The 15,034-nt window shown below is 41.6% G+C and overlaps 1 protein-coding gene across 1 annotated transcript in view; it reads left to right on the forward strand.

Annotated features, from left to right (window-relative positions):
- MYO10 (myosin X) overlaps positions 1-15,034 on the forward strand; it is a 96,138-nt gene that overhangs the window by 15,855 nt on the left and 65,249 nt on the right. Inside the window, exons 9-12 of the mRNA XM_080679454.1 lie at positions 496-564; positions 760-842; positions 2,946-3,054; positions 5,523-5,603. Of these exons, the coding sequence (XP_080535580.1) occupies positions 496-564; positions 760-842; positions 2,946-3,054; positions 5,523-5,603 (342 nt within the window). The remainder of the gene's footprint in view (positions 1-495; positions 565-759; positions 843-2,945; positions 3,055-5,522; positions 5,604-15,034) is intronic.

The raw sequence follows: 15,034 nt of genomic DNA on the forward strand, positions 1-15,034 counted from the left end.
TTCTTAGTTATGTCTGGATAGCAGATCTGTCGATTAAAATGACATTTCAGTGCTGTTGGCCCCCTGGGCCTCCACATTTTTAATTTTGTTTTTTCACATAACCAATGGAGCACTTCTTCGATTTCTAGAACTAAGTTAAAACAAGCCAAAGGGGTAGATTTGCCCCCCCCGTGCCTCCACATTTAATTTTTCTTTTTCTCTTAAGCCAATGGAGCTCCTCTTCGATTGTTAGAACTAAATCAAAATAAGCTGAAGGGGTAGATTTGGGGCTGTTTGTCACATTATGCCCATATTTATGAGTATAGGATTTTGTGTTTTTAGCCTGTTGTAATGACACAGGCAAGAGGGACATGGTTTTCATTACGTGTATCAGCGGCTGTGTGGATATATGACTGGTTTTGAAATTGCTTTCACTGTCTGTTGTAGTTAGTTTCCTCTGGAACTCAGTGGAAACCAGTAAGTAAAAGTAGGCATTTGTATTTGTTTTTTTATTAGAATAACCACTTTTACGTGAAGCCCAGAGTTGCAGTCAACAATTTTGGAGTGAAACACTACGCTGGAGAGGTAACTTCTTAATTAAGATCCTTACTGACATTGGCCGAGTGGTATTTAGAGAAATAATACTTTCAGAAGCCAATCATAAATATATTCATAGGACTTTTTTTCATAGGCCTATCTTTAAAGGGAGTCTCATGCTTATCACCTGAAATTACTCTTTTGATCAATTCTTCCTTCGCACGTTTATTTCTTTAAAACCAGGTGCAGTATGATGTCCGGGGCATCTTGGAGAAGAACAGAGATACCTTTAGAGACGATCTTCTCAACTTGCTAAGGGAAAGCCGGTATGTCAGTCTCTTCCCTAAGACATCATTAGCGAGCAAAGTAATATTTGTGCAAATGCTTTTAATTCACAAATATAGAAACAATGAATATGGAAGCAACTTAATCTGTTCTCTGCTTCCCTGGGCAATAGTTCATTAATAAAATGACCAACAGATATATGAATAGCAGTGACTACCATTTAATCAGGTGCTGTCAGAATAGCAAATCCGTGAGTTAGATACTATTATGAATCCTGTTATGCAGATGAAGAAACTGAGACTTGGAGCAGTTAAGTGACTTGCCCAAGATCCCACTAGTTTTGATTGGACTGCTTGGCTCAAGAACTCAAGATCGTAACCAGTATGACCAACGTTCTTTATGACAAGCTTAGAGCTGCGGTTAAATTGATTTCAGCCTTGGATTTGTAGGACCCCTATATCTGTAGTTAGTGCAAAGGCTGTCAGGAAAAATAAACTGGTATCAATTCAGCTAAAATTACAAGTTATTACACATTCAGTTATTCATTCATTAATTGTAAATCCACACCACTAAATCGATAGTTGATTAGCTTAGCTATGTGTATATATTAAACTAGGAGGCTTCGTGAGAGAGAAAGGGAGGAAAATAAGCCTATGTTAAAGCTTTCAATACCTGTGTCAGATCCTGAGTGAATATAACAGAAATAAAATTTTAATACCTAAGGAAGGAAAGTAGCCCAATTATTTTAAAGTTGTAATACTTACAGGAATGCCAAGGCCAGGTGGCCACCCTGTCACTTAAATAGCTGTGTACTGAGGGGAAGGGAGCCCACTGCAAGTGTCAGCGCAGAAGCTCAGAATTGGAAGTATTCAATCTTCAGATAGGTTTTAACTCTTCCCTATTTACAAATTGTCGCCATTTTTACTCTTAGATGAGCTTTTAGATCTGTAAAAATGGCGATGTTTTAAAAATTCCATGGCATATGATCTACCAGAGAAGTTTCTGAGTTATTTTGATGCATTTAAATAAAAGCAGTGGTGGCTTGATGTTAAATAGAAGCATTCTGTTGTAATGAGAAGTTCCCAGGCATGGAGATCAGCAAGCTGGCATTTGGCTCTCACACGTAAAGTGGTTTTGTGATTGGACTAAAGAACTCTCTGTTTCAGCCCCAGGTTTCTCTCTGCAAACGGAGGGGCTTGGACTGTTTGCTCACTCTGCCCTTTCACCTCTGACATCTGTGACAGTGTCATGGAACCAGAGCTTTCCTTCAGAGTGCTCAAAGCATTATGGGAGGGAGCATGAAGTAGCACCTGGGGACAAAATTGAGAAAGGGTTGGGGCAAAGTGAGATGTGATGGAGGAAGCACTGGCATTGCCACATGGGGAGTTGTGGATGCCCAGACGTTGTCTCCACCTTTCCTTGTCTCAATGAAGCCACCAAACCACACTCCCCCACTCCACCACCCCCCAACCGCCAACGCTCCACTTTACAGCCCAAAATGTTTTCCATGCATGGAAGATAAAAAGAAGTTACTGAAAAGCCTTCTACTTTATTAGTAGGGGCAAAGAATTCTATACAACTTCAGTAATAGGACCAGCTACCAACTTCAGCACTTACCATGTGCCAGGCACCCTGCTCAGCCTTTTGTACATTTTCTCGTTTCATTCTCACCCCAGAGTGATGGGGATACATTTTAAAATTACTCCCATTTTCCAGATGGAAATACTGAGGCCTGGAGAGAGACAACCATCCTGCCCAAGTCACATGGCCTGGGAATAGCGGAGGCAGGATTCGAACCCCAGTCTGCCTCACTCTAGAGTTAGCACCTATCCACCTGTTAAATGAATGGATGTTGCAACACTGTGAGATGAGCAAAACAATATGTCCCTCCAACCGGAGGGAAGTCAAGGCTGCCCGTCACTTTCATCACAATCCACTGTTCTGCAAGACTCTAGAGCTCTGGAGGCGACCACATTTTTTTTCAATGCCTGATGCAGTGGTTGGTTTGAAATCTTTGGAGCTGTCTTAGCTCTTCCAGGCCTCGGTGTGTGACTGTCAGTGGGAAAATGCATTGTAATTACAGTAATCTAGCACCTAATAATTGGGTGTGTGCCCATCATAGTCCCCGCTCTTTGCTCTCACAGATTCGACTTCATCTATGACCTATTTGAACACGTTTCAAGCCGCAATAACCAGGATACCTTGAAATGTGGAAGCAAGCACCGGCGGCCCACGGTTAGCTCACAGTTCAAGGTTAGTCTCCTTTGCTGGCTTTGATGAGTTCATTGTTACTGTGATCTAAGAATTAAAAATAGCAATTAGGAACAAGAGCTCCATGAGCCAGTGTTTGTCTTGTATATCATTCTATAAACCAGAAATAGTATATAGTTTTTTTGTTGTTGTTAAAAAGTAAGTAGCTGCTTATTCTTACATTACGAAATGGCAATTCTTAAGAATTGCCATGTGGGATTGTGTTTAGCCACATGGGATCTCTCTGATTTGTATCCAGATGATCAGGTGAAAATTATGTCTATTTCTTCCTATGTCTGAATATTTGTATTTGTCTCAGGTCTATTTATAATATCATAACTAGGAATAATAACCAAGTGCATATTTAAATAAGGTCAATGTCAGTTACCTTGTCAAGATAGTTCAGAATGCAGGGAAAATAAGGAACATTTTTATTTTAAGCATTTTATTTTCATTTTAAGCATTTTATTTAGTTTAGAGGTAGAGCACATGATGACCATTTTTGTAGCTTAATCCTAATGTGAAGAGATACGGAAGCACAACAGACATTTAAAATATATTTTTTATTGATTTCAGAGAGGGAAGGAGTGAGGGAGGGAGGGATGGATCTCTGAAAAGAGAGAGAGAGAGAGAAAGAGAGAGAGAGAGAGAGAAACATCAATGATGATCATCATTGATTATCTGCTTCCTTTGTGACTCCCACCAGCGAATCAGGAGTGAGTATGCAAATTAACCCAACAAAGATGGTAGGTTAATTTGCATACACAGGCGCCAAGCAGCGGGGGCAGGGCGGGACGCTTGTGTCATTGCCATGGCGTTCCACACCATCCCAGCCGCTCTGGGCCTCAGGGCAGCGTGAGAAGGCGGAAAGGCAGCTCCAGGCCAGAGCAAAGGTGGTGCCGGCATCCAGGGGAAGGAAGGCCCATTCTTGCACGAATCTTCGTGCATTAGGCCTCTAGTGTAATAATAATAGCTGCCATTTATTATATACACTTATGTGCAAGGCATTGGGCTAATCACTTTATGTACATTATCTTGTTCACTTCTCTCATAATTTTATAAATACACATTATTGTCCCCACTTTATAGTTGAGAAAACTGAGGTTTAGGGAAATGGAGACCCATTCAATCCCTCTGAGGACTGAGCAGATTTGAATTAAGTGGAAGTCTGTCTGACCCTAAAATCTAGCTTTTACTCTCCCAGTGGAACTTACTTTTTCTAGGTTGGTGTTGTCTTGCAAGGCTTTGTGGATATTTGGGGATTAAATTGGACTAGGAATCAAGGAAATGGAAAAGAGTGGGTGGACCTACCAGGTAGAGACAAGGGCAAGAGAAGGACTCCTGAGGCAGGAATGTGATGAGTCCTGTCCCCGGAGGATTGTGAGTAGATACAGGCCAGCTGACCAGGCACCTTGTACGAACTTAAGTTGGTACCAGGATATGAGGGGCCATGGATGCCAGGACATTTTGTCATCTGTGAAAAACTTAAAGCTTTTAAACAGAGAAGTAACTAATCAACATAGTGTTACAGACAGCCCAGTTTCCTCAGCAAGATTGTAAGAAGAGAAAAGAGAGATGGGGGGAGGACAACCAATGGATTAAAAGAGACTTAAGTGATATATCAACTGACTACAATACATGAATTCAAAGAACAAGCATTTAAAAATGAAATTTGCGACAGTTGACTAACATGAAATGAGACAAGTGCTCTTTTTAATGTTAACATTAAGGAATTCATGGCAAATCTTTTTAGGATGATATGGATATGGTTATCTATCTATCTATATTTTTAAAGTGATTATCCTTTAATAGAACATACTGAAATTTTGAGGGATGAAATAAGCAATGTCTCAGATTTGCTTTTCTGCAAGGGGTGGGCATAGTACGGATGGAGACAGGGATTAGAGGACATGGGATTAGCTGAAGCTGATGATGAGTAATCGTTGCATGCTGTCTGCTTTGGTAAATGTTAAAAATTCACAATAAAAAATCATAAAGAAGAAGAAAAGAAAACGGTATTACAGAAATTGAAGGTAAGAGTGGAGATTATAGGTCAAAGACCAGCGAGGTGCTGGTAGAGGCTGTCATTTGGATGGAAATAATGAGTTTGGACAAATAACTACAGTGGGAGAGCTCATAATTCTCAGGTTTTCTTTGCTAACCATTGAAGTAGCCTATGCTTTTTTTTCTGGTTAACAGAATATGTTATTTTTTTAGTGGTACTATTTCAAGGAAGTGACAAATAACATTTGTATACCGTATTGTGGAATAATTTCAGTGACAATGAATTATAATATCTTTGCTTTATTTTATCTTAGGTTGACATAATTAAAAATAAAGACCATTATTATTCCTATGATTAAATTGTTGTTTTTTAATTTGTTTCTGATAAGTGTCTAAGGTGCTGAAAAACTTAAAGAACGAGATACTAAGAGACTAAATCGACATGTACTTTTCTGTCTTTCTGTTAGGACTCACTGCATTCCTTGATGGCAACCCTAAGCTCCTCTAATCCTTTCTTTGTTCGCTGTGTCAAGCCAAACATGCAGAAGGTAAGAGGGGCCAGTTCTAGATTGAGACCCCGTCTTTGAGGACACTGCCTCCCGGGGTGGTTACTCACAGATTGAGTTTCTCCGAAGTCCTTTCATTATAGATGGTCGGAGATGTATGTGGCATTATTATAACCTAATGTTGCTGAATGGAAAGATTCCCTTTGTCTCCTGGGTCTATTCGTCTGCTTTTGAATGATGCCATTCAGCTTTAAAGAAGTCTAGTTGAAAAGGAAACACTGTAAAGCCTTCACTCTTTTTCTTTTTTTTCTTTTTTTTTTTAAGCACTTGATGTGAAATTCTTGGGCAAGCTTCTATTTTAGAAGAAATCATTGGTGTATTTTTGGTGGTTGATTTTTCTGTTTGTTTGATTTTCTTTTGTTTGTTGCTAAACGTGATGAAGAGTCTGTATTCTGTGTTTTAAGGACTTTAGGTGGTTGTAACTAATTTGAAAATTCCTGGAAGGTTGCCATTATGAGTTTTCTTATGTAGGCTCCAAGATTTTAGCTTTGAATGCCATATCCTGATCAGAAATAATGTGAATTTTAAAAGGAAAAGCTATTTTAACAAAGAAAATTTAAATTTAGCATTAGATATAGATGCAGTTGCTTGGTCCAAGTCTAAACTGGGCAACTTGCCTTAAAAGTGTTGTTAAAAATTTGAAATTATCTTGATTTGGTGAATATCAGCTCTTAGTAGCCCCCCACTGAAGAGAGGTAAACCCCCACAAGGTAGTAATGTCAAGGGCCCCTCGTGTTGAAAAACAGGTGTTATCCTCAGAAGCATTAAGATAAGGAACCTGACCTGAACTGTGACCTATGAGATTTGTGTTAGATTCTGATAATGTGGCTGAGGCTAGATCTTTATATAGTGGTTACCAGTTGCCTTTGACTTGGTATTACAGGGATTCCTGATTTATGGTTTAAAGATGTTTAATTATAAGAATTACAGTTCAATTCTCTGTCTTCTCGGAAGGCGGGAGTGTATGTTCTCTTTATTGAAGAATAACCTGTTCAGTTTGTTACCTTACTGGGTAGTACAGTGGTGAGAATCGGCACGTATAAGGCATTAAGGTGGTCGAAACTGGTTTTACATAGAAGATCTGTGATGACTTAATTTAATATACATCTATTCTGGCAGTTTTCACATTTACATTGAAGTGTTTTAGGTTACCACAAGAAATGACACAGAAGCAATACATAGCTTTTTGACATTATGTAGGAAATTAACAGTTAAGGCATAACCGCATATCATTCCAGCTGGTTTATACTTCACTTTATAACCCCAATGGGCAGTATTTACAAGACAGTATAAATGGGCTTGTCATTTGGGGTCTACACTCACAGGAGCTGTTTAACACCTGTCAGCATTTCTTTTCTGATTTTATAACAGAGATGATAATACTGTATTTCATCCTTAAACATGCATGGTTTTTTCCAACTTAAGGTCTTGGAGCTTGGGATGGATTTACAGCTTTTGGCAAGCCATAGCTATGTTTAGTTCAGGCTCTTCCTCTTTCTTAGCGGTGGCATCTCCGATTCAATGAAACGGGGGACCTACTATCTCAGCATTGTTATAAGGGTAGACATTCCTTTAAGTTGTAATAGCTTTTGATTTAAAAAGTATATATTTTTGTGATAGCTTTTTAAATTAGGCCCTCTTGAATTGAAAATTGTTCCTCAGCCAGAATAGTAAAAAAAAATGACTCTCTTTTTTATGTTTATTTTTCCTTGTTGGGATTTGATTGTGTCTAGTTCAGGGGTGGGCAAACTTTTTGACTCGAGGGCCACAATGGGCTCTTAAACTGGACCGGAGGGCCAGAACAAAAGCATGGATGGAGTGTTTGTGTGAACTAATATAAATTCAAAGTAAAGGAGCGGAGGGGAGACCAAGAGAACTGGATAGAACAGCCGATCCGGCCCGCAGGCCGTAGTTTGCCCACGGCTGGTAGTTGCTTTGGTTTTTGCATTTAAGAAAAAAGAGATCCAGCTCAAACTCACATTTCCATTTGTGTTCGCTCACACCCCCTTTCTTCTCCTGACCCGGGCAGACACAGATTTCCAACACACCAAGAGATGGGCTGTAAAGACTTCGGGAAAAACGTCTTGGTAACATTTTAAAGACACCCAGGCCGTAAAGGCATAGACACAAGAACTGACTTGTCTGAGGCCTGGCATGAAGGTGTGAGTTTTAAGTGTAAAGATGCTAATTAGAATATGGAGATGTGAAATCATGACTCGCTCAACCTTCATTTGGTTCCATTGAAAACACAGGCGTGTTACTGGTCATTGTTACATGACATGTATGTAAACAGCCCTCATTTGGAGTTTTTTTATGAATACTCTTTTGCCCAAAGATAGATGCTTCTAGAAATTTCACAGGGAAAACTTTGCCTTCCTTTGCCCCAAGATGGGACATGTGGATTTCCGGCCTGGAGGGGTGCGGCCGTCTCCCCTTCCCTCCGCGCCCCTCCCACCCTTCTCAAGTGAGTTGTTCATCACCGGCCTGAAAGCATTTATTCAAATACATGTGCATGAAGGTACTCTGTGTATCATTCTGGAATATGGATCATGGGTTTTGGCAGATTCTGCAGTTTGTTTGTGGGTTTTTTGTGTGGGTTATTATTATTATTATTTTTGGCAATTCTGTGACCAGAAAAGGATAAGAACAGAGACTCTAAGGTCTGTGGCCTTAGGAAAAGCGAAGTAGCTGCTTTGTGCTCTCAGGAGCATGTTCAGCATATCCAAGACTCCCTGGAGGCCTGTCCAATATGAGCATGTCCCGCATATCCAAGACTCCCTGGAGGCCTGGCCAGTATGAGCACACAGCCCCGGGCCCAGGCTGCCAGACTGGCTGCCTCCGCGGCTCAGAGTGGGTGCTTGGGCCTCCAGCAGCACCCAGCATCGAGAACTCCTTTGTGGGAGTATGGCGGGGTTTTGTATTTTGCTTTAAATTGCTTTGAAAAGCAGGTGCGTGCAGGGAGAATGGAACAATTATGTCAGTTCAGTTACAGTAATAGGTGGACTTCTTTCTTTTTGCAAACAACTGGTAGCTAATGCTGGGTATTGTAGAACAGGCTCTTGTCTGGCGTCATTGGAAAGTCCTCCTGGTACTGCTTTATAAAGTGAATTTTAAAAAGCACAGCTCTTGACCTGGTGCTCTGTCTTTGGCAGCCCTGAAGGATATACTCTTCCACGCGACTCAGAATTTTCAGTTTGCAAACAGCAGACTTCCCTATTGAACGACTTTTAGATGGTGGTGTGGCCAGTTAGCACTTTTCCTCTTGTATTAGCTTAGGCAGTAGTGGTTTCTGGCCGGAAGTGCCCAAACCAAGCCCAGGAGATACTTGTATGCCAGGAAACCTGCTTTGCCTCCTCAGAATTTTCCCCCAAGGGTAACCTAGGGCCTGTGATCTACCTCCCTCCCTCCCCCACTTGCCTGGTATTTTAGCAAATGAGTTCCAGTAAGAAAAGTCTGTCATTAACATTCCTCAGAAAAACCCTGAGGAGGACAGAATTAAAGAAGGGAACAGACCGATACACATCAGGAAACCTTCCCAGGTGTGAGAACTGGCTGTCTGTAGCGCAGTGCACCCGGCAGGGCAGCTGTCACCTCCCATTGAGCTGGACTGGCAGCCTCTCCTCCCCTGGCTGTGGGGAGCACGCAGGTGCTAGAGGGGGACCACGTTTGATTTCAGCAGCATTGTCTCTACTTTTTTAACCCACATGACAATATCCTGAACCATCCTGTCATGTCTTCTTCCCAAAGGCAGGCCTGCGGTCACCAGAGGAGCTCTGGGCTGGAGACAGGCCACGTGGAGCAGTTTATTTAAAAGAGGAGGGGAAGGGAGAGCAGAGGGCTGGCCACACTGAGGTAGACTGCAGTCATTGCTGGAAAAAGGGATGTCAGAGAGGAGAGTGAAGCTGGAGACATAAGGTTTGGCTCTTGCCATTTTTTTTTAACCCTCACACGATATATTTATTGATTTTTTTTTTTTTTTTTTTTTTTTTTTTTTTTTTTTTAGAGAGAGAGGAAAGGAAGAAGGGAGGGAGGGAAACATCCATCAGTTGCTTCTATAAATACCCAGACCAGGGATCAAACTTGCAACCTAGGTATGTTCCCTGTCAGGAATCGAACCCGCAACCTTTTGATGTATGGGCCGATGCTCCAACCAATGAGCAACCCAGCCAGGGCTGGCCCTTGTGGAGGCTCTGTCTCTCTGAGACACGTGGCTGTCAAGGGTCTCACACAGTCTTTGAGGAAAGTCAGAGAATGCCACTGTCCTTCACTTAAATGAACGCTGATGGTCTGCATCCCTGTCTTTCATGTTATCACTGTTGACCTCAGGCTAGGTCCCGTTTGGACAGCACCCTAGACAGCCCGGAGCCACACACAAAGTTACAACGATAAGCATGCATTATGGACACGTGAGCCTTTTGCTTCCAGAGGCATAAAGATTTGAAGACCGAATCAATGAATCGATCACATTTAATCCTCAGGAGTCATATTGTGTGGCTCAGGTGCTGCCTGCCATTTTTGTCTAGGCCTTCGTTTTTGTTTTTTGTGTTTTGTTTTTGTGTTTTTTTTTTCCCCTTTAACAAAGACCAAACAAACATTTCTGTGAAAAGTTCTCATGATAATGTGGTGTATGAACTACCTTGAATTATATATATATAATTCAATTATATATATATAATGTATATATATAATTTATATATATAATTATGTATATATATAATTTATATATATAATGTATATATATAATTTATATATATAATGTATATATGTAATATATATATATAATTCAATTATATATATATAATGTCTTTAATCCTTATATATATATATCTTTTTTATTGATTTCAGAGAGGAAGGGAGAGAGAGAGATAGAGAGAGAGAGAGAGAGAGAGAAACATCAATGATGAGAGAGAATCCTGCATGCCCCACCCACCCTGAGGATCGAGTCCACAACCCCGGCATATGCCCTGATTAAGAATCGAACTGTGACCTCCTGGTTCATAGGTTGACGCTCAACCACTGAGCCATGCTGGCCAGGCTACCTTGAATTTTTGTCTGATTTTTATTCTTCCTCTGTCATTTTTTTTTTCTCTCTTTTTATCTTTCCTTAACCTTACTGAACTTCATTCCAGCTGCGTTTTACATGTCATTTGAGGCTTTGGCCGCTCTACCCTAATCCCGTTTTCTCAGGACAGTATTTCATAGAGAAGACAGTGACCAGCCCGGCTTTGCAGGGCCTGCCTTGTGCACCTTTGCTTCCTGCCGCCTGGCTCCACGTCCAGGATGTCGTGTGTGCTCAGTATATGTTGGATCCAATTGCTCATAAAAGGGCCCTGGAGAGATGCTCATGGTATGTGAGTGCCTAACGTTGCCGGAGGTAAACGCTTATGTGCTGTCTTTAATCCTTATTGCCACAGGTTCCATTCTAGTTATTTATTTTTGGCACGTTTTTCACTTCTGGGTTATCTTTGATTTGTGTAGTTGGGAGTTACTCTAGGGACATGTCTATAGGCCATTGCTATAGGCCATGATCTTTCTATGTTAATGCGTTTCTTCTGTCTACCTCTCACATCTGACCCCTTCTCCAGGGTCCCCCTAGGGTTCAAAGCCCTTTTTGAACAGCCAAGCACAGCCCTGGAGGCTCACGCACAAACACTTCTTCAAGCTGGGGCTGGTGCTTCAAAGTCAGATACTCAGATACCTAACTGGGGTCCTCCAGGGCCTTTGTTACCTGCCAATTGGGCAAGAAAGTCTGGAGTGTGACTCTATCAGACAACAAGGGTTTAAACTGAAAGATTAAGCATTAGATTTTTGCCTTTTGATTGAACTTTCTGGAATTGTAATCAGTCAGTTCAAGCGTGATCTGAAACCATATTTTATTGAATATGGCTCCCATGGGGGTAAAATGCACCGTTATCTATAAGCCATTGTGGAAGCAGGGGCTCTGCCTTCGAAACCGGGCGGGAGGCTGCACTCAGCTCTTGGCTGTTTGCGTTGCAGGAAATACGGAGGGAGGTATGGGAAGGGGTGGTTCTTTTGTCTTTGAATAACTAAATTAAGAGGAGACAGATGGATAAGAGAAAATCAAATTTAATCTTGTCCACACAGGGACCGCCTATACATGAGGGAATCGGAGCCCCACTTGAGATAGAAAGGGGGATGGAGGTGTTTTAGACACCCTGAACTAGGATGAGGTAAGGCGCCTTGGAGGTCTCAAACGGTTGTTTCAGGATAATAAAAAGAGCACAACTTTTGTAAAAGAAGTCTGCCTGGTGCCCTATAGATAGGTCAAAAGAAGTTATCTCTTATAATCTCTTAGGGGCAGATCCTCCAATTGAAGTTCTTGGAGGTACTTAAGGGGGTGAGGAGAAGTTCCTCTTGAGCCTGAAGCTAAAATTGCCTTTAGCTCAAAGTAACTTGCATACCATGGAGGCACATCTCAGCGTGGCTCCTTCTGGACCCCCCAGAAGTCACTCCTCTACCACCAATATTTGTTTCCCTAATGTCACGGTTACACTGTGCCATTTTGTTTCCAGGCCTTTCTGCAAATAAAAAAAACTCTCCGGTTTCACGAATGAAACTGCAATGTAATTTTTGATGACATTTAAAGAACAGCTGGATTCAGTTGGAGTAGTGTACCCAGAATTTGCTAAGATAGAATGAAAAGCTGTGATGAAGTTCACACACAGCCACGCATTGAATTACATCAGGATGGCTGCTAGGATGTCAGCGAGTCATAGACACATCCCAGTTTCAGGCACATCATGATGGCAGCGTACTTTGCATTAAGAATGGACGGGTCCTGGCCATTGGTTGGGCCATGTCCTGTGCACCGAAAGGTTGCCTCTCCGATTCCCGGTCACGTGACTGGGTTTCGGTCTCCGTCCCCAATGGAGGGCATGTAGGAGGCAGCCGATTGATGTTTCTATCTCTCTATCCCTCTCCCTTCCTTTCTTTAAAAATCAGTAAAATATAGATATTTTTAAAAGGATGAATGAAACATGGTCTTTTTATCCCCTTTATATATGACAGAGAAGAATCATCTTTCTAAATGGAAGATTTACTCTTTCCTCACACCTAGAGGCAGCCCTTACTGTTTGTGGGAAAGGTCTTACTGGCACTGAAAGAGAAATCTGTACTCCTGTATCTCCTATTCAGCTGTGATGTTCATCTGGTCATTGAAGATTAAAGTGAGATGTCAGATACATATTCATTCCTAAGAGTGTGTCAATTTTTTTTTTCATTTTTAAATATATTTTTTATTGTTGATAGTATTACAGATATCTCCCATTTTCCCTTCCTTTCCCTTCTCCTTCTATCCCCACCCCCCATCCTCAGGTCTTCCCTACCCTATTGCCGGTGTCCATGGGCTCTGCATATAAGTATATAAGTTCTTTGGTTTCTTGTCCCCCAACCCCCTGTTGAGGTATGTCAGTCTGTTCCATGCCTTCCCTGCTTCTGGTCTTATTTTGTTGGTCAATTCATTTTGTTCATTAGATTCCACAAATAATGTGTCAAATATTTTTAAACCCTTAATCAATTTACATTTCCCTGCTCTACTAAACACCCTCCTCGGTTATCTCAGAACTTTTGTTCAGACATCAGCACATGCTGGTCCAACATCTCAAAGCTCGTGGGGTACCTGGGTTTGTAGGGCTTTGCTTGTCTTATTGCTGACTGTATGCGTCTCATTCGTGTTTATTTAGTCCGCTCCTTCCTCTGTGACTTTTCCCACCGTCCCCCAGCCCTCTCCCTTCATGCACTTGCAGGGTTACCTGCAGAGCCTTGGTAGCTAGGTCATTCGTGCTCCCTGCCAAGGACATAGGTGGCTCTGCTCCGTTCCCAGTGAGACAAGGGCATGAGGTGTCCTGGTCATGGGCTAGGATGCACCACAGTCCTGTGAGTGTGGGAGGCTGCTGCAGAAGCACAGGTGCAGAGCCTATGGAGCAGTGGGACCAACTAGAAATAGATTAAAGGTGTGCGCCTGGATTTCTGTCCAGCCTCTTGTCACTAAGCAGCTGGGGGGCTGGGCTTGTTTCCGAGTCTCTCCAGTGTGTGTGAGGACAGTGCCTGCCTAGAGGAGCAGGTGGAGGCATTAAACGATGTAATGTGGACATGCAACCAGCTGCATTTGACTGTGTGAAATACGTCACACTTGAGTTGTATGTTTGAATGTGGACAGTATGCTCAACAATTTCACACCTCACTGCGTCCTCACAGGTTAACTCTCAATTTTAGCCAAATCATGGAAAATCTTTCTAAGACCTTTTCCTTTTCGAGTTTGATTTTTACTCACATATCTTTGGTAGATTGTTGTAATTATTTTTTAAAAGAAACAGATTCCTTTAATCCTTGACATTGTTATGGGATGAACATTTTTATTTCAAGTTTTTTTAAAGTAATAGACTTGATTTTTAGAAATTTTAAGTGTACAGAAAATTTGAGAATATAGTTGAGTTCTTATATCAATCACTCTCCCCTTCAACACACACACAAACACACACACGGTTTCTCCTGTGATTAACCTCTCAAATTAGTGTGGCACATTTGTTATCATTAGTGAACCAGTACGGGTTCACAGTAAGGTTCGCTGTGTCGAACTGGTCTTTGATCTTTGACAGATGCACACCATCACGATGTGTCCAAATGCCCAGTGTTTCATACCCTATTCACAATAAGATGAACTCTTTTAAAGTAATATTTTCATAAGAGTAGGATAGTTTGTGATTGGCCAGAGCTGAAGCATGGAGAATGAAGTTTTATTGCACCTGATAAAATGTGAATGGTATGTTTTATGTACTTAGACTAAATGAAAAAATGGGGAGGGCAAAGCGCAGGGAGCTAGGATTGTCTTAGAACTGAAGGGATTATCAGCCCCTGCACCTCCTCCCTACATTCGGTTAGTCGGACAGCCATTTGAGATGGTTCCATGTCCGCTGCCTCCTTGCTGAAATATGCCCCCTTGGCATTCATTGGGTAGCTTCCACAATTCCTCCTGTCTTTGTGACTGCCACTCACGCTGCCTGTCATCCTGTAACTGGAGCATCTTTGACTTTTGAGAACATCGCGTACAGAGGAGAGGACCTGTAAAAAGGGTGCTTTGCTTTTTCAGGAAATTTCAGTAAAGGAAGCATTAAGGCTACCATTCTTCTCCCTCAAGAAAACAATGCCACTAAACCCCTCGGTGGTCACTCGAATCCTGTTTACCGAGTTGCCATAGCAACTATTCAGTAGCGCTATGTAAAGACCAGGATAAATAGCGGTCAATGAAGCTCCGCTCAAGGGAAGAGTGTTGTTCTCAGGGTAGACTTTCTGAGGTCACAATCTACTTGATTTTGTCCTGGAGCATTGTTTTCCAAAAAAAAGAAAGAAAAGAAAAGAAATAATAATAAATTTTATTATTATCTTTTAAAATC

Source organism: Plecotus auritus (genome assembly GCF_963455305.1).
Source record: "Plecotus auritus genome assembly, chromosome: 7".
In the NCBI taxonomy this organism is placed as follows: domain Eukaryota; kingdom Metazoa; phylum Chordata; class Mammalia; order Chiroptera; family Vespertilionidae; genus Plecotus; species Plecotus auritus.